The sequence below is a fragment of the Plecotus auritus genome (genome assembly GCF_963455305.1).
Source record: "Plecotus auritus genome assembly, chromosome: 8".
NCBI lineage: Eukaryota > Metazoa > Chordata > Mammalia > Chiroptera > Vespertilionidae > Plecotus > Plecotus auritus.
This window is the reverse complement of record NC_137782.1, coordinates 160,094,094-160,117,587: the sequence shown is the minus strand read 5'-3', so window position 1 is coordinate 160,117,587 and position 23,494 is coordinate 160,094,094. Positions and strand designations below refer to the sequence as shown.

Below are 23,494 nucleotides of genomic sequence, written 5' to 3'. Positions count from 1 at the left end.
CAAAGGAAAATAATTACTTCTGGAAACTATATAGTAAGACAAAACTATTTTCAAATTTCCATTTTAAAACTCAAGGTAACTTGGAAATCTTTTATAAATCAATATATTTGTAACAGGCGCAAACATTTCATTTCCCAGGTCACTGCCAATGATTTCAATTTTTAACTACAAGAAGGAAACAAGTCCAGCCATTTTTCATGAATAACTAACCTCAACTTAATTATACCTTTATTCAGCTCAGCTCCCACATTTAGAACAAGTTTTAACTAGGAAGGTAGCATACCATAATAATCAAATACCAACAAAGTAATGGGCAAGACAATACAACACAGCTCATACGTTACTGTAAAGAGATCCACTGTTTCTCACCCAATCAAGGATCTCACTTATACCAACTTCCCCTCTTATCCTTGTATCAATTTTTCTTTCTATACTAGATCATTTCATCAGCATTGTAACACTTTGATATCTTCCATCTTGAATAAAATTTCTCCCCTGACACCATATTCCCATTACCCTATTTCCTTAGTTTACAGCAAAATTCCTCAAAAAAAAAAAAAATCTACATTCACAATCTTCATTTCACTATCAGATTCTTTCTTGAATCCACACCAATTATGCTTTTATCCCCATCACTCCACAAAAAGTGCTCTTTTTTTTTTTTAAGAGATAGAGAAATAGAAACATCAATGAGAGAGAAATATCTATCAGCAGCCTCGTGCACACTCTCTTACTGGGGATGAAGCCCACAACCCAGGCATGTGCCCTGGTTGGGAATCAAACCAGTTACCTCTTGGTTCATAGGTCAACGCTCAATTACTGAGCCACACTGGCCAGGCCACAAATATTGTTCTTATCAAGGTAACCAGCAATGTCCACATTGCAAAATCCAATGATCAATTCTGAATCCTTATCTTATTTGACTAATTGGCAGAATCTGATACAGCTGATCCTTTATCTTCCCTGACACATCTTTCATCCTTTTGCCTCCCAGAAACAGTACTCACCCTTGGTTCTCCTCCTTGCTCACTGGTCTTCCTTCAGTATCTCCTTTGCAAATGCTCATTTTCATCTTTATTTGCCCTCTAAATAAAATTGGGCTTGCCTAAGGGGCTCAGTCCTTGAACCTCTTCTCTTCTCTATCTTACTTCAGTCCATAGGCCACTACAGCCTGTGATATACACACCAAAACAGCCTACAGGTTATATGTGGCTGCCCATTTGAAATCTCCACTTGGATAGCTAATAGGCATCTAAGCATTAACATGGTCCAAGTCAAATCCTAGATTCTGCATAAACACTTCTACTCCTCATCTCCACCCCTGTTGGCCCCTTATCAGTACAAAAGCAATTCCAGTTTCACAAGCCAAAACTAACAAGTTATCCTTGACTCTTCTATTTTATTGGTCCTTACCTTCAAAATATATCCATTGCTTCTCATCACCCCCACCACTAGCCCTTAGTCAAAGCCATTATGTCATCTCTTTTCTGTACTATTCTAATAAGCCTCCCAAACTGGTTCCCTGTTCCCACAAAACAGAGTATCTATACAGGAGGCAAAAGTAATCCTTTTCCAACCTAAGGCAGATCATGTCACCTTTCCGCTCAAAACTTCTCTTGACTAGCCATTTCACTTGGAATAAAAAGCCAAGTTTTTATGATAGTCTACACAGCTTCTCCATGATCTAGTCCCTGCTGCCTTGCACCCACTACCTTTTTAGCCTCTCCAACTACACTGGCCTTCTTGCTCTTTCTCAAGTACACTAAGCATATCCTGCTTTAGACCCTTTGTGCTTGCTTTCCCCATCCTGAAACCCTCTTTCCCTGGGTATCTACGTAACTTCTCTCTCACATCATTTAGGCTCAGATGTTACCTATCAGGGAGACATCTTCTTACTATCATATAAAAAAGTTGCTCACATGTGACTCTCAATCTTTTTTTCTGCTTTATTTTTCTTCTTAGCACCCATAAGCACCTGACACCGAATATAATCATTTGTTTTCTGTCTGTCTTCCCCGAGCACGAAAATGTAAGCACTATGAGAGAAGTGATTTTGACTTATTCAAAAAGCATCACAAAGAAGAGTATTTGGCATTTAGCCTGGTACATATTTGCTGAATGACTAAATAAATAATTACAAGTCATTATGCTAAAAGTTTTATAAAGATTTGCTCATTTAATCACCAAAAAAAGAATATGAATTACTATTATTATTCCAATTATACTAATGAGACAAAGGCACAAGAGATTAAATAACTTGTATGTCACAAAGCTTTCCTGTATCTATCAAATGAGATCAAGTTAGAACATACAAATGGAGTACTTAACAAAATGTTTGGCACATAAAATACCTAACATTTCTGGAATACTTATTACATGCCAAACATTAATGTAGGCTCTTTATGTGTATTTAATCATTTAATTATCCTCCTGTTTAATGAATGGTTGCTATTATTATTTTCACTATTTATTATTTATCAGGGTACCAACCTTAACTCAATAGAAGTCATAAAAGATGCTGCTGTGAGAAGAAACTCCACAAACTCCAACTTTTACTCTTCTCAGAAAAATGTTAACATGTGCTTAAAAAACAATGTGTTTTGAATATTAGCACTGGAAACCAAATCAAAATTAACTGAATTCATATCAGACACAGACACATCATTAATTGCATATTTGCTATCTCTCAGTCCTTTTAAAAAGCCCTCTAACATTCAAAGACAAAAGAGTCACAGATTTCCATTACAAAAAAACCTACCCCTCCAACAAAACTTTGGTTGCTACTCCACATTGCACTGTATTATGGTTAAAGCATATTTTTCATTATAAGGTAAAAAATTATCTGGATTAAAGTAGATCATTTTAATGTTTAAAATAGAACTTATTCATTTCTACCAATAAATTCAGAAATCTCCAAGTTTACCTAATGTAAACAGCCCACCTGTTTTAAAAGGCAGTTTTATTGCCAAAAATAAATTTTGAAATTACTGCATCTGAGAAAATAAAGTAGCCAATTTCCTTTATCCTTTAGTTACAGTGAAAGCCACGGGAATCATGAAATTTAATGAATATAATTTTGTCAGCTCAATATGTCTTTTGGGTTTTGGTTTATAGCTCAACCTGCAGATACTCATTCGTTATTAACAATTAACATATAAAATATTCTGGGTAAAGACCCTTAAAACTTACGGTGCAATTATGGCTCTAGCAGGTCTTTTTGTAGACTGAACTTGTGAAAGCCAACCTTCCAGCTGTGCATTCAGCTGCGGCCCTATAAAAAGAGAAAGGGAAACTGGAGTCAGCAAAGCAATATACTATAGCCAACCACACAAGACACAAAACCCTCATTAAACCTATTGGAACTAAAATAGCTTAATGGGCGGTGGGATCATCAGTTTGGATGTTAATATTTGCAACTTAACCAGCTACATACAAAGTCTCTAGCAAGCAATATGGTAAGATCACATACTGATTAAACCAAACTTGCTTTTATCCGTTTGCTTATTTTTTACAACAGTCTTCATTCCAGAACAATATGCTCTAACAGGGGTCCTCAAACTTTTTAAACAGGGGGCCAGTTCACTGTCCCTCAGACCGTTGGAGGGCCGGACTATAGTCTAAAAAAAAAAAACTATGAACAAATTCCTATGCACACTGCGGGCCTGGGACGAGTCGGCTGCTAAGCAGGACAGGCAGCGGCACCCGGCGGGCCGGATAAATGTCCTCAGCGGGCCACATGTGGCCCGCAGGCCGTAGTTTGAGGACCCCTGCTCTACAATGTGAGGGGTTATTTAAATAAAATAAAAGAAGAAACAGAAAACTGTTAGTATATGAACGAAAATAATTGATTAAATATTTTTTAGAACACCAAAATATTAAAAATGTTAATTTTTCCCTTTGGTCACCCCAACAACCAAGTGAATTTAGTTTAAACTATGTGTGACAAATGTCGCCATCAGTCTTCTTACTTGAGCGCTATCATAGTTTCTCGTGAGAGCGTGTATGTAACTACATAAAAGGGTGAATTCTCTGTAGGTCTTTGCAATCTCTTAGCAGATTGCCCATGATATGCATCACATTCTAGATTAATGTTTCTTCAAACATTAAATTGTTTTCTTTCTCTTCTACCTTTGAAGAGAGGTTTTTTGAGATGGCATGAGGCTTTGGTTTAAATTACATTTCTCCAACATCAGCAATGGTTAAAAATTCCCATCTCTGTATATCCTTATCAATATTAGATATTCTCAGAATTTTTAATTTTTGCCAATTTGATGGATAAGAAATAGTATCCCTTTGTTTCTTCTAATTCTTATTTTCAAAATATCCATTGAGATTAATTGTGTAGTGATTTGGAAATCCTTCTGTATATATTCATAAACAAGTCAAGTTTATGACAACCAATTTACTCTGTAAATTGCCAGAATACAACAAAAAGTCTGCCTCGGCAATCAAACAATGTAGTTTGTTTTTAAAACTTAAATTTAAGAACAATCACCAAAAAACTTATATGAAATAATCTCATTAACTCAAAGGAAAATAGTAAGTTAAATTTTTAGCTGCCTAATAAATTTCATATTAACTTAAAATAAGTATTGCTCTAAATATTTCCATATTACAGGTAGTTTGTGAAACAGAAATTGAAAACCTTATAAGAGCAAAGAAAACATCTTCCAATTCAGACACTCTTTTGACACCAACCTCAGTGATTTTAAGCACTAAACGAAGCTTTCTTATCATTTCTTCTGGAAAAGGACCAATTTCTACAGAGGGATCTTAAGATTAAAGCCGAACTCCAATCTATTATATATACTAGAGGCCCAGTATACAAATTAGTGCACCGGTGGAGTCCAGCTGGCCCCTCCCGATCAGGGTGGTGGTGGGGCCAATCAGGGGCAGGGCCGGCCGGGGGGAGGGGCCATGGGCGGTTGGCAGGCTGGCCCCCACCCCATGGTCAAACTCCCAATTGAACTCCGAGTCAAACTACTGGTCGAGGGGACAGCTTGCATATTAGCCTTTTATTATATAGATTATATAGAATGGTTGCTTAATTGTTGATCTATAAACAGTCAAGTAAAAAAAATGAATTTCAGTACTTCCAAAGAGGATGATATTTGGTAATATGGTCTCCTTAAATACATGAAGATGATATAGAATATGTGTTTTGTCTTTCAAATACCGCTGGATTTGAAGGCACACTGATGAATGGAAAAATTAAGCACTGTTCAATCTTAGCAAAACTACTCCATGGTTATGTGAAGGACAAATGGGCATCTACTACTTTGGATAAAATAATAAAAATAAATTCTCAAAAGATCAATGTTAAGGTATTTTCTTAAGAAATAGACAATAAACAATGTGCTGTTAGCAATTCAGTAACACTTCTATTTGAATCCCCCTTGAATCAAATAATATTTCACTAACAAGTTTATTTGCATGGTGACAAAACTACAAATATTAAACACACATACACACAAATACACACCTCCTTTTCAGGAATTCCTATGCAGCTAATTACCAGAACCATTCTAAGATATGGTAATTAAGTAAAGTCAAATTGGTTTTTTTACACTGTTCTAAGTCTGTTTGGCCAACTCCTCCTATCCCTCTTCCCCCTCCCACACCAAAAAATAAAATAAAATTCAATTAATGGTCTCCTCAATCTGAACAAAAATCATGTATTTGATTAACGCTTCTCAAACAACGTGCAATTCAATCACCAGAAGATCTTGTTAAAATGCTAGTTCTGATTCTATAGATCTGGAGCAGGGCCTCAGATTCTGCATTTCTAACATTTTCCCCGGGTACCAGCAATATTTGCTGGACTATGGACCACACTCTAGTAGCAGTCTAGGTCAATAGTTCCCAACCCAAAAAGGGTCTTGGCCCTGGCCAATGTGGCTCAATTGGTTGAACATCATCCCCATGCATTGAAAGGTCACTGGTTTGATTCCTGGTCAGGGCACATGCCCAGGTTGCAGATTCAAACCCCTGTTGGGGATGCAGGCAGGAGGCAGCAGGATGTTTCTCTCTTGAATCAATGTTTCTCTCTTTCCTTCCCTCTCTCTCTCCCCACTTCCTCTCTAAAAATCAATGAAAAAAAACTTTTTTAAAAAGGGATGGAGTTCTTGGACCCCTAAGGACTCCGCAAATATATATGCATACCAAGACTTATCTAGAAATAAAACAAATGTCTAAATAAATGTAAGACCTGTCAACTATAAAGAAATATATATTCATTTAAGTGTTAAGGAAATGTTTTTACCTTTTTAAAGCATATTTTCTCAATCAACAGATAATAACGAACAACTACTGTCCTGTAGGAAATTCTGTACTTTCTGACATGAAGTTTCTTAAAAGAAGGGAAAGGAGGATACATGTTGAAAAGCCTGAGCACGATTATAGACCTATCACTTAGCTTTCCTAGAATTTATCTGAACTGTGTTTCAATTACCTTACAGCTTTATTTTCAACTAGAGGCCCGGTGCACAAAATTCATACACTTGGGTGGAGGGAGGCCTCAGCACGGCTTGCGCCTTCTCACAGTCCGGGAGCCCTCAGGGTATGTCCAACTGATGGCTTAGGCCCATTCCCCACAGACATCCACAAAGGCGGAAGAGGCTCCCATCATTGCCGCTGCGCTCACCAGCCATGAGCCCAGCTTCTGGATGAGCAGCATTCCCCCTGTGGAGTGCACTGACCACCAGGGGGCAGCTCCTGCATTGGGTGTCTGCCCCCTGGTGGTCAGTGCATGTCATAGCGACTGGTCATTCCGCTGTTCATTTGATTTGCATATTAACCTTTTATTATATAGGACTAGCTATTTAATAAATTATTACATCATAAAGCTAATTGTGACCAATAATATTTTATTGTCACAAATAACGTTTGGTTCATTTATTAGTTGAGTAAGGATCTATGGAGCAACTATATGTGTCAGGAACTGAGATGGATACTGTAGTTACAGCAATAATTAAGACAGAAGTGGTACCTGCCTTCATGGAGCCTATAATTGCCATTGTCTTAAATCCATTGGCAATTGGACTGAAGGATGAAAGATGAAAATTTCAGAATCAGGACAAATTAGCAAGAGAGACATATATGGTTAGGGGAAGAGCCTTCCAGTGTTGCGCAAATTATTCCACGCATATAAGGTAAAGAATGACCAAAAATCTTTATACCATTCGTTTTTTAAGTGGTTCTCTGCCTATGAGCACAGTAAACTTAATTCCAGAGGACTGGTTAAAGCAAAGTAACAAAAGACAAAGCAGAAGTGAAAAATATAAATCCAAACAAAATAGGCTGTTAGCACCTAGTATTTTGTTATTAACCATTCAATGAAATCTGTTTAAACCAAAAAACTAAGAAATAAACTCGGACCTATTATGAAAACTATACAAACAGTAAGATTAGTATGCTAGATGTCATATAACATTGGCTCATGGATCTCTGAATTTCACAGGCCAAAAAAATTTCAAAAGAAATTTGGAACACCAAAATAGGGTTGCCAATTTTTTATTTTACTAAGAATGAACATTTAAAACACACCAACCATTTATCTACAATCACCATGAACTTACAAAACAAATATAACACCAAGTAGTAAGAACACAATTTTAAAATAATCTCAATCCCTTAAATTGAGTAAATTCACCACATTTCCTTGACTCCAAGATACCATTAATATTAAGGTGCACATTACTGTATGTGCTACAAAAAAAACCAACAACTCCAAATTAAACTAGGACTTACGGTTTTTTATTGCTTACAACTTTTTATTTTACAACTAGTGGCCCTATGCACAATTCATACACATTGAAAGGAAATTAATTAGAAGAAATATTTTAATATCACTATTCGCCCTTTCTATATAATGGAAGTGTCAACCAAATTCACGATCAACAATGACAGATTGAAACACACGTGTGCGATTGGTGCGAGAGCTTTATATGAATTGTGCATGTGCGAGTCAACTTAGCCTTTTATATATATACTAGAGGTCCAGTGCACGAAATTCACGTAGGGGGGGGGGTCCCCTTAGCCCAGCCTGCACGCTCCCCAATCCAGGACCCCTTGGGGGATGTCTGACTACCGGTTTAGACTGGCAGTCGGACATCCCTCTCAGAATCCTGGACCACTGGCTCCTAATCACTCACCTGCCTGCCTGCCTGGTCACCCCTAACTGTTCCCCCCTGCCGGCCTGGTCGCCCCTTACTGCCCCCCCTGACGGCCTGGTCGACCCTAACTGCCCCCCCCTTGCCAGCCTGGTTGCCACCAACTGCCCCCCCCAAACTGGCCTAGTCACCTCTCACTGCCCCCCCCCCCCCCGCCAGCCTAATCGCTCCAACTTCACCCCTGCCAGCCTGGTCGCCCCAACTTCCCCCCCTGCCAGCCTGGTCGCCCCCAACTGCACTCCCCCCGCCGGCCTGGTCACCCCCAATTGCCCTCCCTGCTGGCCTGGTCGTCCCCAACTGCTCCCCCTGCCAGCCTGGTCGCCCCTCACTGCGCCCCCACCGACCTGGTCACCCCACGCAGCCTGTTTATTCAGTCATTTGGTCATCCTTCACTAACCTCTTACCGGCCTAGTCATAGGCAGCCATCTTGTGAGGGTGTAAGGGTTAATTTGCATATTACCTCTTCATTATATAGGATATATGTATATAGGATAAACTGGCTTAATTAGACCTGCTTTCTGATGTAGCTAAACTTTTTCCAGCCCAGAGAAGCACACCAACTTTCAGGTAATTGTCAGCAACACAGCGGTAAATATCAACACAAAGCAGATTATTACTGTAGATCACGAAGGGAGAACAAAGGTTAAAATATTAAACTGCAGCAGTGTTTGACTATATTCTGCGCGGTGAGAAAACCTGAAGTCATTTTCAAGGTCCACCAATTTCTTACTTCTTTTCAGTCAGGTCAAGTTTCTAAACATTCTAAATCTCCGTTTTCTGGCTAATGAAAAGAAAAAAGGATTCCACCAAGTCGCCTATCTACCTACTCCAGGACTTCTGTGAGGATCAAATGAGATGAGGCACAGGAAAATGCTTCACAGACATTTGGTTAAAGTGTAAAATGTTTGCACCTGGCTATAAAGCAACTCGTGTTCGTGGGCTGAAGAAACTGCAAGGAGGCTAGTCGTCGCTAGGGAGAGGAAGCTGGGCATTGCTATGTGACGTCACTACCCGGTGCCCACAGCCCACAGCGACCATTTCTGGGCGGGACTGGGCTGTGGGCCACATTTTGCGCCATGGCAGCATCAGCTGCAATTTGGTGGGCTATCACTCTGGGGTAGTGGCAGGGCCTATGTCCCAATTGGGGGAAGCTGAGTGAGTGTCGCTTTGTGGGCGCCAGGTCCGCGATGCCAGTGTGCATCACAGCAGCTCCAGTGTTGAGCGCCTGCCCCCTGGTTGTCAGTGCACATCACAGCAACCAGTGGGAGAGTTGGACACTTATCATATTAGCCTTTTATATAAATACTAGAGGCCTGGTGCACAAAACTTGTGCACTCGGGGTGAGGGTGGGGCCCCTCAGCCCAGCCTTATGCCCTCTCGCAGTCTGGAAGCCCTAGGGGGATGTTCGACTGATGAGGGGGAGCGGGCCTAAGCCGGCAGTCAGACATCCTTAGCACTGCCGCAGAGGCCAGAGGCTCCCACCACTGCCGCTTTGCTCACCAGCCGTGAGCCCAGCTTCTGGCTGAGTGGCACTCCCCCTGTGGAAGCGCACTGACCACCAGGGGAAGCTCCTGCGTTGAGCAGGATTGGGCTGAAACTGGCTCTCTGACATCCCCCAAGGGATCCTGGATTGCAAGAGGGCACAGGCCAGGCTGACGGACCCCACCAGTGCACGATCAGGGCTGAGGAGGGACTGCGGGAAGGCTCCAGGGCATGCCCAACCTGTCTCACTCAGTCCCAATTGGCCGGACCCCAACAGCAAGTTAACCTACCAGTCAACTGTCTGCCCCCTGGTGGTCAGTGCACATCATAGTGACTGCTCAATGGGTCAACTGTCTGCCCCCTGGTGGTCAGTGCACATCGTAGCAAGCAGTTGAGCGGCCTTAGCATAGCATTAGCATATTACACTTCGATTGGTTGAACAGACTACTGGACAACCGGACACTTAGCATATTAGGCTTTTATTATAAAGGACTAGAGGCCTGGTGCAAAAAAATTCGTGCACTGGGGGGGTCCCCCTCAGCCTGGCCTGCCCCCTCTCACAGTCAGGGAGCCCTCAGGGGATGTTTTAGGCCCGCTCCCCATGAGAGGCAACTGGGCCAGCCGATCAGGGGAAGGCAATGCCCCCATCACACCGCTACTGCTGCCACTGCCGGCTGCCACAGCTGCCTGAGCCTCGGCCCGGCCCTCGCAGCAGTAGCCGCCGCCATCCGCAGCTTGCCTGAGCCTCAGCCCAGCCCTCGCAGCCGAGGCTCAGGCAGCCGCTGCGGCTTTGTTCAGAATGACATTCGGAAGGACATCCGGAAGACCTGCAGTCTAATTAGCATATTACCCTTTTATTAGTATAGATTATTTGAAAAGCTCTTTTAAGCTTATTTAGACATGATTTTTCATATAGCACTCTTGTGTTTAATTTCTTTAAGTCAGAGTCATCAGTAATCCTTGTTTTTCCATATTATCACACCTCTGTACCATTTAAAGAATTAGTGATGCAATATTTCTTCTAAAAGTGTTCCTCTGTTGCCTCTGGGACTGTTACCTAAGCAACTCGATGCCATACCTTTTTTGATCTTACCAAAAATTATCTCCAGAAGATGTAACTAACAGAAGGTTTCAGAAGACAACCCAGAGTAGGTAATCTCTCCCATAAATGGCATGTTCGTTGAAACTTCAGTGGGTTGCAGTTGTCTAGTCATAACAGCAGGATTCATAATTAAGTTCATAGGTGTGTGGGCAGTGACAACTATTTCACAACAAAGATTTTAAGATACCTTTGACTATAAAACACCTCATTTTCAGAAGTGCTAAAATGTGGGAAAATGTACATCTTAAAATCAATGAGCTATGAAAACCACATGCACTACACTGTTCTGATATTTATTTCAACACAGAACAGATGAAAACCTCATCAAAGACCAGCATTTGAAAACCACTTCTTCTCACTACAGTACTAGTAAAAAGTGTTTCTGAGAAGACTTATCAACTACAACAATCTCATTTAATTTTAAAAATAAATAAATAACATGGGGAAAAGGGGCAGGGGAGGGCAATGGGAGAGAAAAGAAGACATATGTAATATTTTCAACAATAAAGATTTATAAAAAATAAATAACATTTTAGCAGTTCTCCTAAAATCCTTTCATTGATGTCCTTCTGTGATCACATACTTAAAATCAAAATGTATTGCTATGCTATTTACAAAGCTTACTATCTTATTTTTAGATAAGTCTCAAGGGATGCTGCTTGTTTTTATGTATCGATGCTAGGGCTCCTCACTCAGAAAGGTATATGCTCTTGGGAAAAGAAGAACACAAAAACTGTCACACTGAATCTGACCCCAAACCCATCTAGAGCAGCAGTGTTGCAGCAATCCAAAAACCCTTGCTGTGAAGAACACTGATTGTTCTCTTTGATATAAACCTCAAAAGTAAGACCAACTAATTTATTTAAACACTGTAAGAATTCATTTACATTTTAAGCAAAACTCTGTAGTTCAAAAAACAATCCATAGGAACAATTAACCATCCAAAATGAGCAATCTTTACAACATACCAACCAACTAGAAATCCCTTAACACTTTTCTGCTCACTCATATACAGTTTCTCAAAAATTTTATATACTTAATACCAATTCGATTGGCATTTCCACCTAAAAGTCCTGCAAAGTTGGAGGAGCACAAGATACATCTCTCTCCAGGTCATTTACAAAATTATAATCTGAAAATAGGTTTAGCATTAATCCCTTTAACAGTCTATTAATTTGGATTATCTATTGCCACTCCTAGTCTCTGTTTATAAACAAATTCCCTATCAAAAATGATGCCATTAAATCCCTTGATAGTGTCTGGTTATAGTATCTAAAGATCAAGATACTGATTTTTGTGTGCCATTTTTTTCATTATTAAAAAATTGCATGTCCAATACAAAAATCTGGGGAATACATATTAAGAAGGGAGGAAAAATAGTAATCCCACAGTTATAGAAAGCACCAAAATTATATTTTACAAATTTCCTTCTAGTCTTTAAAATGATATAAAATTCTGTAACCTGCTTTTATCTATATAATATTTTAGCATAAGCATTTTCCTATATTATGAACTCTTTAAAGAAACATTTGCCCTAGCTAGTTTGGCTCAGTGGATAGAGCATCGGCCTGCAGACTGAAGGGTCCCAGGTTCGATTCTGGTCAAGGGCACATGCCCGGGTTGCAGGCTCGACCCCTAGTAGGAAGCGTGGAGAAGGCAGCCAATCAATGATTCTCTCTCATCATTGATATTTCCATCTCTCTCTCCCTCTCCCTTCCTCTCTGAAATCAATAAAAATATATATTTTTTTAATTTTATGGTTAAATAATATTTCTTTATGTGAATGGATCACTGCTTCCTTAAACATTACTTATATTAACAAGATGTTTAGTTGTTTCCCATTTTTTGTAAAAAATTATATAATATGTATCTATTTCTATATTTAAAATTACTTCCTTTGGAGAGCCTCAAAAGTAGAATAAATATATAAATCATTATGAGCCTTTTTAAGATTTCAATACACATATTCAAAACCATATCCAAAATTGCATCTGTTCATAATGCACTATGCATGACCATACATACTGAAAATAATATTTTAAAATAATATTTTAAAAGATTTCAGTAATTTAACCCATGCCCCCATCTGATAAAAATAAAAATTTAATGCCCTACCTTAATTATATTTGGCATTTCAAAATAAATTAAACATTCTGTCACTTTAATCAAAGCAATTTTCATTTCTAAGAAAAATATTTTATTTCTCAGATATTTATTTTTAATATGATTGTCAGTGTTCTTGCCAACCACAAGTTATCCATTACTAATGTTTAGCAAACAACTACTACTATTGGCTTTTACAGAAGACAAGTCAAACTTAAAACCAAGCCGATTGTGCTGCATTGTGCGGTCGTTTTAAATTACTCACAATCCTGAAGATTTTCCATGTGCTCTTGCAATTAAGTCTTTTTAACTAATGGGGTATGATTTTTCATCCTTTTAGAAATCATAATTCTTTCTCCTATAATAGATAAAAAGTGGTCTAGAGACCAGAATCTTCTCATGTGTTTATTTAAAAGACAGATCTCTGAGGGCTATGGCAGCACAATATCTGGGGATGGCGAACAAGTGTTTTTAACAAGTTTCTAACAAGCTATACAAGTAACTGATAGACATTAAAATGTGAGGCCCGCTGCCATAAATGAGTTTATGTGCACATGCTATATGTATGAATGAATACAGCTAACAGATTCCTGGATGGCTTATAACTGAGATTCTTCATTACAATAAATAAATCACATAATGTCTAAGTTCACAATATAGAAATGCATGAGTTTTTACCTTCAAACTGTTTTGAAGCCATAAGTTATCCACTGCTTAAAATTTACGTAAGTTTATTTTTAACTGTTTCTAGCCTCTCACTTCTATCAATGTCTCCCCAGCATTTTCTTTCACTCCTGATGACAAAGGAAAATGACCTCGGATTCATAAAAACTAAACAGTACACAAACTCAAATTCTCTTTCAAACATTGTTTTAGTCCAAAACTTCATAAGAACATAGATGAACAATACAACATCTATAATCATTTCAAAACTCCCACGATTCTATTTGTAACTTAAACTGAAGAGTTAAGATTCGTCTAACTGCCGAAACTGGTGTGGCTCAGTGGATGGAGCGTCGGCCTGTGGACTGAAGGGTCCCGGGTTCGATTCCGGTCAGGGGCATGTACCTTGGTTGCGGGCACATCCCCAGTGGGAGGTGTGCAGGAGGCAGCTGATCGATGTTTCTCTCTCATTGATGTTTCTAGCTTTCTGTCCCTCTCCCTTCCTCTCTGTAAAAATATCAATAAAATATATTTAAAAAAAAAAAAAAAAAGATTCGTCTAACAGAGGGTCAAGTGGTTTAGTGAGGGAAATACAAACCTGGATCACAGAAGGTAACCACCTAAAGTGGTCAAATGCTTGCAGTTGGGTCCACAATACTTTCTTAATGCATATCTAACCAGGATCGATTATTTTCTTTCAACTACAGCTATCATGAGTTTGTTTGTTTTCTCCCTTTGGATTATAATCAGCCAGTTGATACTAGTAAATATGTATAATTTAGTACCAAATCCAAACATAATATGTGAAAAAAATAGAACAAGTCTGTCTTATTGAAAAGAATCAGGGCTACGATAACACTTCCCACACAAGGTAACACTTCTCAGGCATTGCTAAAAAAATAAAAGTTTCTTAAGATAAATGAAGAGTTAGAATTTTCATTTTTCATATATTTTCACCACAAAACAGATCTGTAGACATTACCACATTCTTACCCTACTCTGTAATACAGATTTTCTTCTCTAAGAGTTTTCACTTATAGAGGTTGATCAGAAAAAAATGGAACAGGCCCAGTAGACTATGTGTGAACAGACTGAACAAAAGATCTAAACAATCTAAGCATCCACAAAAACAAAACAAAACTGGTTAAATAAATTTTGCTAGATCCATAAAGTAGAATATTCAGCAACTGGAAAACAATGAAACAAAATTTTATGACCCTCTATGGAAGATGTCTTCATTAAGGAAAAAAGAAAGCATGGTACTGAACAGAAGGTACAATATACTTTCATTTTTGTGTGTGCACATATATCATACACTAGAGGCCCGGAGCATGAAATTCATGCACGGGGGAAGGAGGTCCCCTCAGCCCAGCCTGCACCCTCTCCAATCCAGGACCCCTTGGGGGATGTTCGACTGCCGGTTTGGGCCGAAACCAGCAATTGGATATCGCTCTCACAATCTGGGACCCCTAGCTCCTAACTGCTCACCTGCCTGCCTGCCTGCCTAATCACCCCTAATTGCCCCCCCTGCCAGCCTGATCACCCCTAACTCCCTCTACCTGCCAGCTTGATCGCCCCTAACTGCCCCACCCCGCCAACCTGGTCGCCCCTTAGTGCCCTCCCCTGCCGGCTTGGTTGTCCCCAATTGCCCCCCTCTGCCAGCCTGGTCGCCCCCAAATGCCCCCCCTGCTGGCCTCATTGCCCCTCACGGCCTCCCTCTGCTGGCCTGATCGCCCTTCACTGCCCCCCCTGCCGGCCTGGTGGCCCCACACAGCCTGCTGGTCAGTTGTTTGGTCATCCCTCGCTAATCCCCCTGCCAGCCTGGTCACCCCACGCAGCCTGCTGGTCATTTGGTCATCCCTCACTAACCCCCCTGCCACCCTTGTCGCCCCACGCAGCCTGCTGTTTGGTTGTTACTGTGAGGGCGTCGTGACCAATTTGCATATTACCCTTTTATTAGTATAGACAGATGATTATGTACTGGTTTGTATTTATGTAGCATAGACAAACACAAAAGAAAAGGCTACCAGTGATTGCATCCTGACAAGGAAACTAAGAGGAGAGGAAAACTTGACTTTTCACTGTATACCCTTCTGTATCCTTTGCATTTTGCACTATGTACATGGACTACTTATCAAATATTAAGTATAAAAAAAGATGATGCAGTCACATAACATCATACCATGAAGTCAAACAATTCTGCTACAGACATGGAAAAACACCAGTAAATGCTAAATCCAACTAACAACAAACCATTGCTATACCTAAGACAGTACCTACGACATTTAATAATCTAGGTTATAATAAATAAAACTCAACTGCTGAGAACTATTATTTGACCAATAATATATACATTGGAGTAATAAGAATATGTGGACCAATGTGACAAGATTTCCCTATTAGCAAGGAGAAATTTCCCTTTTTACTGCACTCCCCTAAAAGTGATGTCCATCACCAAATTTCTGATAGAATCAGAGACCACAGAAAGTCTAGAAAAAAATGATCTAGAAAAGAAGACATTAAAAACCTTGTTAACATCTTTCTTTATAATTCTCCAATGAACAAAATGTAAGTTGCAACCATAAAATGTAAACAAGAAGAATCTCAGCAAGTTCTTCCTTGATTACTAACCAAGAAAACATGTCTAACGTAGACTTAAAGATGGGCATGCCAGGTATCAGATATACAGGAAAGAAATAATAGTCAGGCATAACGAACATCAACACAAAAGGTTTTCCATGGAGTTCTGAGATTGATGATTTAGGGGGGAAACTAAGTTGGGAGACTAAGAGTTACAATTAATATGGTAGTTAAGCAATACGTGTGTATCTACGCTGCTGAACCCTTTTCTTATCCCTCTGGACTGTTTTCACTGAACTGCCTAACCCTAAAGCAAACATGTTAATGTAAAAGCTGCCCAAATTGAAAAACACTTGCATTTTCTCATTTCCAAAAGATCATACCAGAAAAATTCCACAACTATGAGAACCACAACTATGCTCAGGCACTAGCACCTTTAAGAGGCCTTAAACAACTGTCCCTGACACCTTCTTTTGAACCACAACAGCCACAAAAATTCAATTAAAGACATAAAAACTCATTCCCAAACCCATCTACACTTAGGTCAATTTGATAGATGACAGACAGACAGACAACCACTCAAACAACCTTAATTTTATAAGCCAGCATTTCCCAGATGGTGTTAAGCAAAATTAGAATAGAACTTTGTTCCTAAATTAATGGGAGGGGAGTAAGTGAAAGAGTAAAGGATGACTAAACTTGGGGCTAGATGAACGATAGTATCAGTGTCAAAGATGGAACTAAGAAAGAACATAAAGTTTGTTTTAAGATGAAAACTTTGAGTTGGACACACTAAAAGTTTTAGGAGACAATAAGGAAACCAGTTAAAGATATGCAGTTGGTACAGAGCCTTACCGGTAATTGCAGAAAAAAGGGATCAAGGACAGAAAAGTAGATTTCAGAGTCATTTAAGGTGGTTAAAGACAAGATAATGGATAAGAACCGTGTGTGTGTATGGATTGATGATGACAGCACAAATGTTAAAAAATTGAGTCTTAGGATACAGACACTTGGCATAGTAACAAGCTGAACCAATGAGGAAGAAAAGGGGTACAGCGCAAGAGAAAAAGGGAAAATATAGTACATAGAAGGCAAAGAGATGAAATCTTTGAGATAAACAGAATCTGATGCTCTGCAATGAATGAAAATGCCAATCCATATATTTGGTGAGTATAAGAAATCATTAACCTTAGAGTGATTAGTTTTTAGTGATTAATGCTAATAATTTAGTTTACAGGTTAATAATTTAGTTTATAAGTAGTTGTAGACGAGATGAGTTACAAGAAAATGGAGATAAATGAAACTAGTCCAAGAACTAAAAGCAGCTAGCATTGCCTCCTTTTTCATCATTTCTAGGTCTCTCAATTTGAAATCTCCAAAACCTCAAATACATCAATTCACTCATTTTATAAAATATAACCTTAGGCATTAGCGATCATCCTATATATTAAAAGCCTAATATGCTAATTTCTGGTCATCCAGTCGGTCACTCAACCAATCAAAGTGTAATATGCTAATGATATGCTAAGGCCACTCAATCACTCGCTATGACGTGCACTGACCACCAGGGGGAAGACACTCTGACCAGTAGGTGAGCTTGCTGCTGGGGTCTGGCTGATTGGGACTGAGTAAGAGAGATGGGCAGTCCCTCCCCAGCTGGCCAACCTCCTGCATCCTGCAGGCCAGGCCAAGGGACCCCACTGGTGCATGAATTGTGCACCAGGCCTCTAGTATTTTTATATCTCACAACAAAGCAAGCTATCTATTAATGTCATGATAAAGTCAACATTTAGGCATGTTTTTGGAATTTTATCCAAACAGATACCAAACAACCTGAATATGAATGTGAATTTTTTGGAAGATAAACAGTTTCTAAGATTTTTCTCTACACATTCACAGTAAACATGTATTACAGGTTAACAATCCTATAGCTATCTCTATAGAAATCAAGCCAGTATTTCATGTTATAAAGGAAAGTGATAATTAAAAATACTAGCATTTGGTATTGGTAGTATAGCTTTCATCTAAGGACATCAAAGCAACTTTTAAACACCTATTAATTATGGTCTTTTCTAACTACCCTGTTTGCTGCAGCAGAATACAAGCATGAACATGACTGCATTTTACCCTGATGACACATAAAATATAATTTCAGACATCTGTGATTAATATTCACTAATTACAATAAATGGGTATAAACAAGTTACTTTGGATAACATACTTTAGAATGAAAAGTAAAATCTACTCAATGTAAACTTCAGTAACTGTCATCTAGAAAATTTTAGAAAAAGAACCAGACTAAATATTTTTATTCTATTAAAGATTTGTAATTTTTTCCTGTGAACATTAAATATCTTCCCCCAGCCAAACCATGAAACCATCACACATCATTTAAACAGTCCCAGGTATCTCATCTTGTGAAGTAATCCTAGTTATCTGATTCTGCTTCATTTGGCAACAGAATGCACCTGCAGACTTGAGCACCTTCTGGCTTTAACTAACACCAAGGGCCCCAGGGCTGCCTACACCCAGGCGTGGTTGACTGCAAACAGTTTCTACTCTTACAGCACCAACTCGGCTGATCTCCTGACCTGGAAGTCTCTGATCTTGCGCTGCCTACAGTATTACCCTAACAGTATTAGCAGATTTCCATCCCCTGATAGCAAACCTTCTAATACTAGACAGCCTCTATTCTGTTAGACCAAACTGAGAGCAGCCATTTTCAACCAGAGCACTACAAGTTTTAAAACATGTAATACCTGACTACTTAGTCAGGGTCCCTGACCCCTTTTCCCTTAGATTGTCAACTTAAAAAATGACAATAGTCAATACAACAATAGCTGTCCCGTCTGAATAAATCAAAAGCATGTATTTTTATCAGATCAGCAAAAAAATATATTCTTTGGTGTGCCACAGAATTTTATGAGATGAAAAAGGTTGAAAATCACAGTTATAGAGTGATAAATCCTCTAAGAAGTGCCTCAGATTAATTGCAAAGGAGGTCTCCTTTTTCACTTTTCATTTTCTTGATTACAAAACTACCCTCCACTTCATACCCTTGCATTCCAAACTCCATGCTTTTAACAATGACTTTGAATGGATAATAAAGATGTTATGTGCTTTTCTAATGACTCAAATTGGCTGCTCAGTAAAAATTAAAAGATGTGCACATGCATACAGTTTGTTTTGTCATGGCTTCAATAACTGAAAATCCAGTATTTCAAACTACAAAACCCAAAAAAACTTCTGAAGTATCTATGGAGAGATGTAGAGTACCAAAATCTAAATCAACTCAATCTTGTGTTTCTAACTGGATGCCATACAGAAAAATGAAACAATGGCCATGGGTAACAGAAATAGGTGGTGAAGTCATAGCAGTTCTAGGGGATACATTGATTTGTCTTAAGCCAGAATAGGAATGCCATAAAAAATGTTTCTCCCATTTAAACAGTCTGCAATAGGAAAGTAAAACTAATGTAAAAAATTAAAATGTTAAAAATAAAGACCAGTTTGGCAAGTATTATACCTAAGTTATACATTCTCATGGGACACAGCTCCTTTAATTAGACAAAGCTGGGGTTTAAGGAAAATTCTCATCTCCAGGTCTGTGTGACAGATAATAGGAACTCAGCAGACAATGTATATACAATAGGGTCTTACTGAACCCAGTTAAGTGAAAGCCTACACTCCTCCTAAACCCTTGCCCCACCACCAAGACACCGGGGAGATGCCACCCAGATCTCAAGGGTACTTAGCTTACATCCTTTGGTGAGTATCTAGAAAAAGGCAGAAGCATCCAATTTCATTTCTTCCCTACCCCCCCGACACCCCCCGTGGGCTGAGTACTAAAAAACAAAGTGTCTTTGCCTAGAAACAAACTATATCTAGAGCAGTGGTTCTCAACCTTTTTAATGCCGCGACCCTTTAATACAGTTCCTCATGGTGTGGTGACCCCCAACCATAAAATTATTTTCGTTGCTACTTCATAACTGTAATTTTGCTACTGTTATGAATCGTAATGTAAATATCTGTGTTTTCCGATGGTCTTAGGCGACGCTGCTAGCAGTTCTCAACCTGTGGGAATTTACCTTTCACAGCATGGGTCCCTATACTGCGACCCACAGGTTGAGAACCGCTGCTGTAGAGCCTAAGACCATCGGAAAATAGATATTTACATTACGATTCATAACAGTAGCAAAATTACAGTTATGAAGTAGCAACGAAAACAATTTTATGGTTGGGGGTCACCACACCATGAGGAACTGTATTAAAGGGTCACGGCATTAAAAAGGTTGAGAACCACTGCTCTAGAGAGACTGAAAGGAGAGAAAGAAGCAAATTCACTGCAATGGTGAGCAGAGAAAGGAGTCTACACTCTCAAACACATTTAAACGTGGCAGAAATTAAAATGCTGAAAATAATGTCAAAATATCCTATATAACAAAGAGCTAATATGCTAATTAGACCAAACAGCAGAACGATTGTCTGGACCACCTTCCAGATGACTGTCCAGATGACCATCCAGAGGAAGCAGAGGCTGCGAGGGGCCGAGCCCCTTGCACGAATTTCGTGCATCGGGCCTCTACTATACATTATAATGACCTAGCATTAGTGGTCACTAACAAGTCACATTTCTAAAAATTACTAAAATATATACTCATATATTAAAAATACAGACAATTTAAAAGAACCCACAATGTCCAGAAGTTAGAGCGCACATACAACCCACTTTCTCTTCAAGTGGCCCATAAATTGTGAACAAGGTATTTAACTTCCAGGCTCTTAACACAGCTAATTTCAAATTTAGTTGGTGAGCACTAATTTACTAAAATTTACTAAAATTAGTGCTCCTCAACTAAACTGGATAGGAGGAAATAAGGTGGCAAATGAGGAAGCAAATTCTCCATTTAAAAGTTTTTATTTTTTGTTGTTGTTAATCCTCACCCAAGGATATATTTTCATTGATTTTTAGAGAGAGTGGAAAAGAGAGGGAAAGACACAGAGAAACATCGATGTGAGAGAAACACATCGACTGGTTGCCTCCTGCACAAGCCCTGGGCCAGGGAGGAGCCTGCAACCAAGTTACGTCCCCTTGACCGAAATCGAATCCAGGACCCTTTGGTCCGCAGGCCAACACTCTATCCACTGAGCCAAACCAGCTAAGGCTAAAAGTTTTAAATAGATTGAAAGTAGACAAGCACTCAAGAACAGCACAAACATGAACTTACTTTACGTTTTAAAGTAGAACTAGAGAGGCAGAAAATGGCAGGGTTATTTCCAAAGAGAAGGAAGCTATGAACATAAGCAGAGAAGTAGAAATGACAATTCCAGTTGCAAGAAACAACAGTTCAAAGGGGAGAGCTAGAATAAGTGACCCCTTAAAGCCTATGTTAAGGAGTTTGCTTGTTTTTCCAAATAGATAATGGGAAGCCACGGAAGGTTTTTATGCCTGAAAAGGTGTTTTAATTACAAGACCAACATAATGAAACATGTTCCCTGTATAGTTTATGCAACATGCAGGACTAAAAAGTTTAATTTTACATATTTTGGATTTTTAAGATTACCTTGCTTTTATTGATTTGACACTGAAACTTCACAAAATAAAATGTTTTATAAGTCACATGGTTCCCTAACATTCATTTTCAAATAACCATAAATGTTTAATAATCTAGAATGATAATTTATACAAAGCCTTGTATGGGAAGCAATATAGAATGGTGGATTCTAGTTTCAATTGTGGAGCCAGCTGGTTGGGACACCAGCACAAACTTTGTGACCTTGAACAACCTAAGCTTTTTTACATGGTTGTTGTACTAAAAGAGAAATGTAAGGGCAAATGCCTGACATATAGTAAGGACTCAATAAATGTTGGCAATAATCATTAAATAGAATCCAGATGCCCTACCACGAGTTGCTGACTCATCTGAGTTTTGGTAAGGATTCATATGTTCTTATTTTCTACTTTCCAAAATTCTTAAACTTATTTGTATTTAATAAATACTTCCTGATAGACTGATATGTAGAAGCCAATCTTCATTTATTATACCAGACTAGAGGCCCAGTGCATGAATCTGTGCAATGGTGAGGTCACTCGGCCTGGCCTACGGGGATCGGCTGAAACCAGCTCTCCGACATCCCCCAAGGGGTCCCGGATTGTGAGAGACCCCACCAGTGCACGATCGGGGCTGGGGAGGGACCACAGGAGGGCTCCAGGGCATGTCCAGCCTGTCTCACCCAGTCCCCATTGGTCAGACCCCAGCAGCAAGCTAACCTACCAATCGGAGCGTCTGCCCCCTGGTGGTCAGTGCATGTCATAGTGACTGGTCAGACGGTCGAACACTTAGCACATTAGGCTTTTATTTATATAGGAAAATGAACAAAATAGTAGGCAGATTGTATCTAAGTCCAAAACACAAAATGTCTCAACTCAGTTATTTAAAAATACAATTATTTTTAAACTGAAAACATATTGTTAAACTACATTAGTGTTAAATTTCACATTAGCAATGGAATTTTCAAATACTGTAAGAACTTTTTTAGGTTTTTTAATATGTTTTTATTGATTTTTAGAAGAAAGGAAGAAGGAAGAGGCATAGAGAGAGAGAAACATCATTGATTGGCTCGATCCGGGATCGACATGTGCCCTGACCAGGAATTGAACCAGTGACCTCTTGATTCATGAGCTGATGATCAACCATTGAGCCACACCAGCTGGGCAGGAGTCAAAGGCTTCTACACAAAGCAGAGAAGGAGACTAGAAAAACTAATCAGTCTGTGTTCACATAACAGTCAGTTTCCTCCTTTCTCACAGGTTAAGTTAGCCAACAGCACGAATTCAGAAGAATCAGATCCTGAATCACCTAATGGCAAAGCACTCGAGGAAAGTATTCATCAGAATCATCCGCAGTGCTTTTAAAAAAAGACACACAAGCCAGAATCCCCATTCCTAGAGGAATCCAATAGACTCAAAAGATTTGTGATAGGGCCCCATGGTTGAAAACCACTGTATTTAAGAACTAAACAGAGAACATTTATGTCAACTATCTATATATATAAAAAGACAGTGTCCATCATGACCAGGACGACCAAAGGATCAACCAGTCACCTCCCATCAGCCCATAGGGGACTGGCGAGCTGCGGCGGGTGGCAAGCAGCGAGTGGCTCACGCTGGGCCAGCCCCTACCTTCACCCTGCCGACGGCACAGCAGAGCCCGTGCCAGGCAGAGGCAGGAGAGGCGCGTCCCGCACCCCCCAGGTTCTCACACTCCCGCGCCAACATCAAGACCTCAGATGCCAGCACTTTGTTATCTGCCACAACCTCCGCGGTCCCGGCGCTGCCCAGGCAGAAGTTTTGCGCACCTCACCTATGCACCTCACCTATCTGGCCCGGGGC

The 23,494-nt window shown here is 39.5% G+C and overlaps 1 protein-coding gene across 2 annotated transcripts in view; it reads right to left on the bottom strand.

Moving 5' to 3' along the window:
• Positions 1 to 23,494, bottom strand: part of MEMO1 (mediator of cell motility 1) — a 92,240-nt gene that overhangs the window by 48,352 nt on the left and 20,394 nt on the right. For both annotated transcript variants that reach the window (XM_080686628.1, XM_080686629.1), the window contains exon 2: positions 3,190 to 3,271. In XM_080686628.1, coding sequence (XP_080542754.1) covers positions 3,190 to 3,271 — 82 coding nt within the window. The remainder of the gene's footprint in view (positions 1 to 3,189; positions 3,272 to 23,494) is intronic.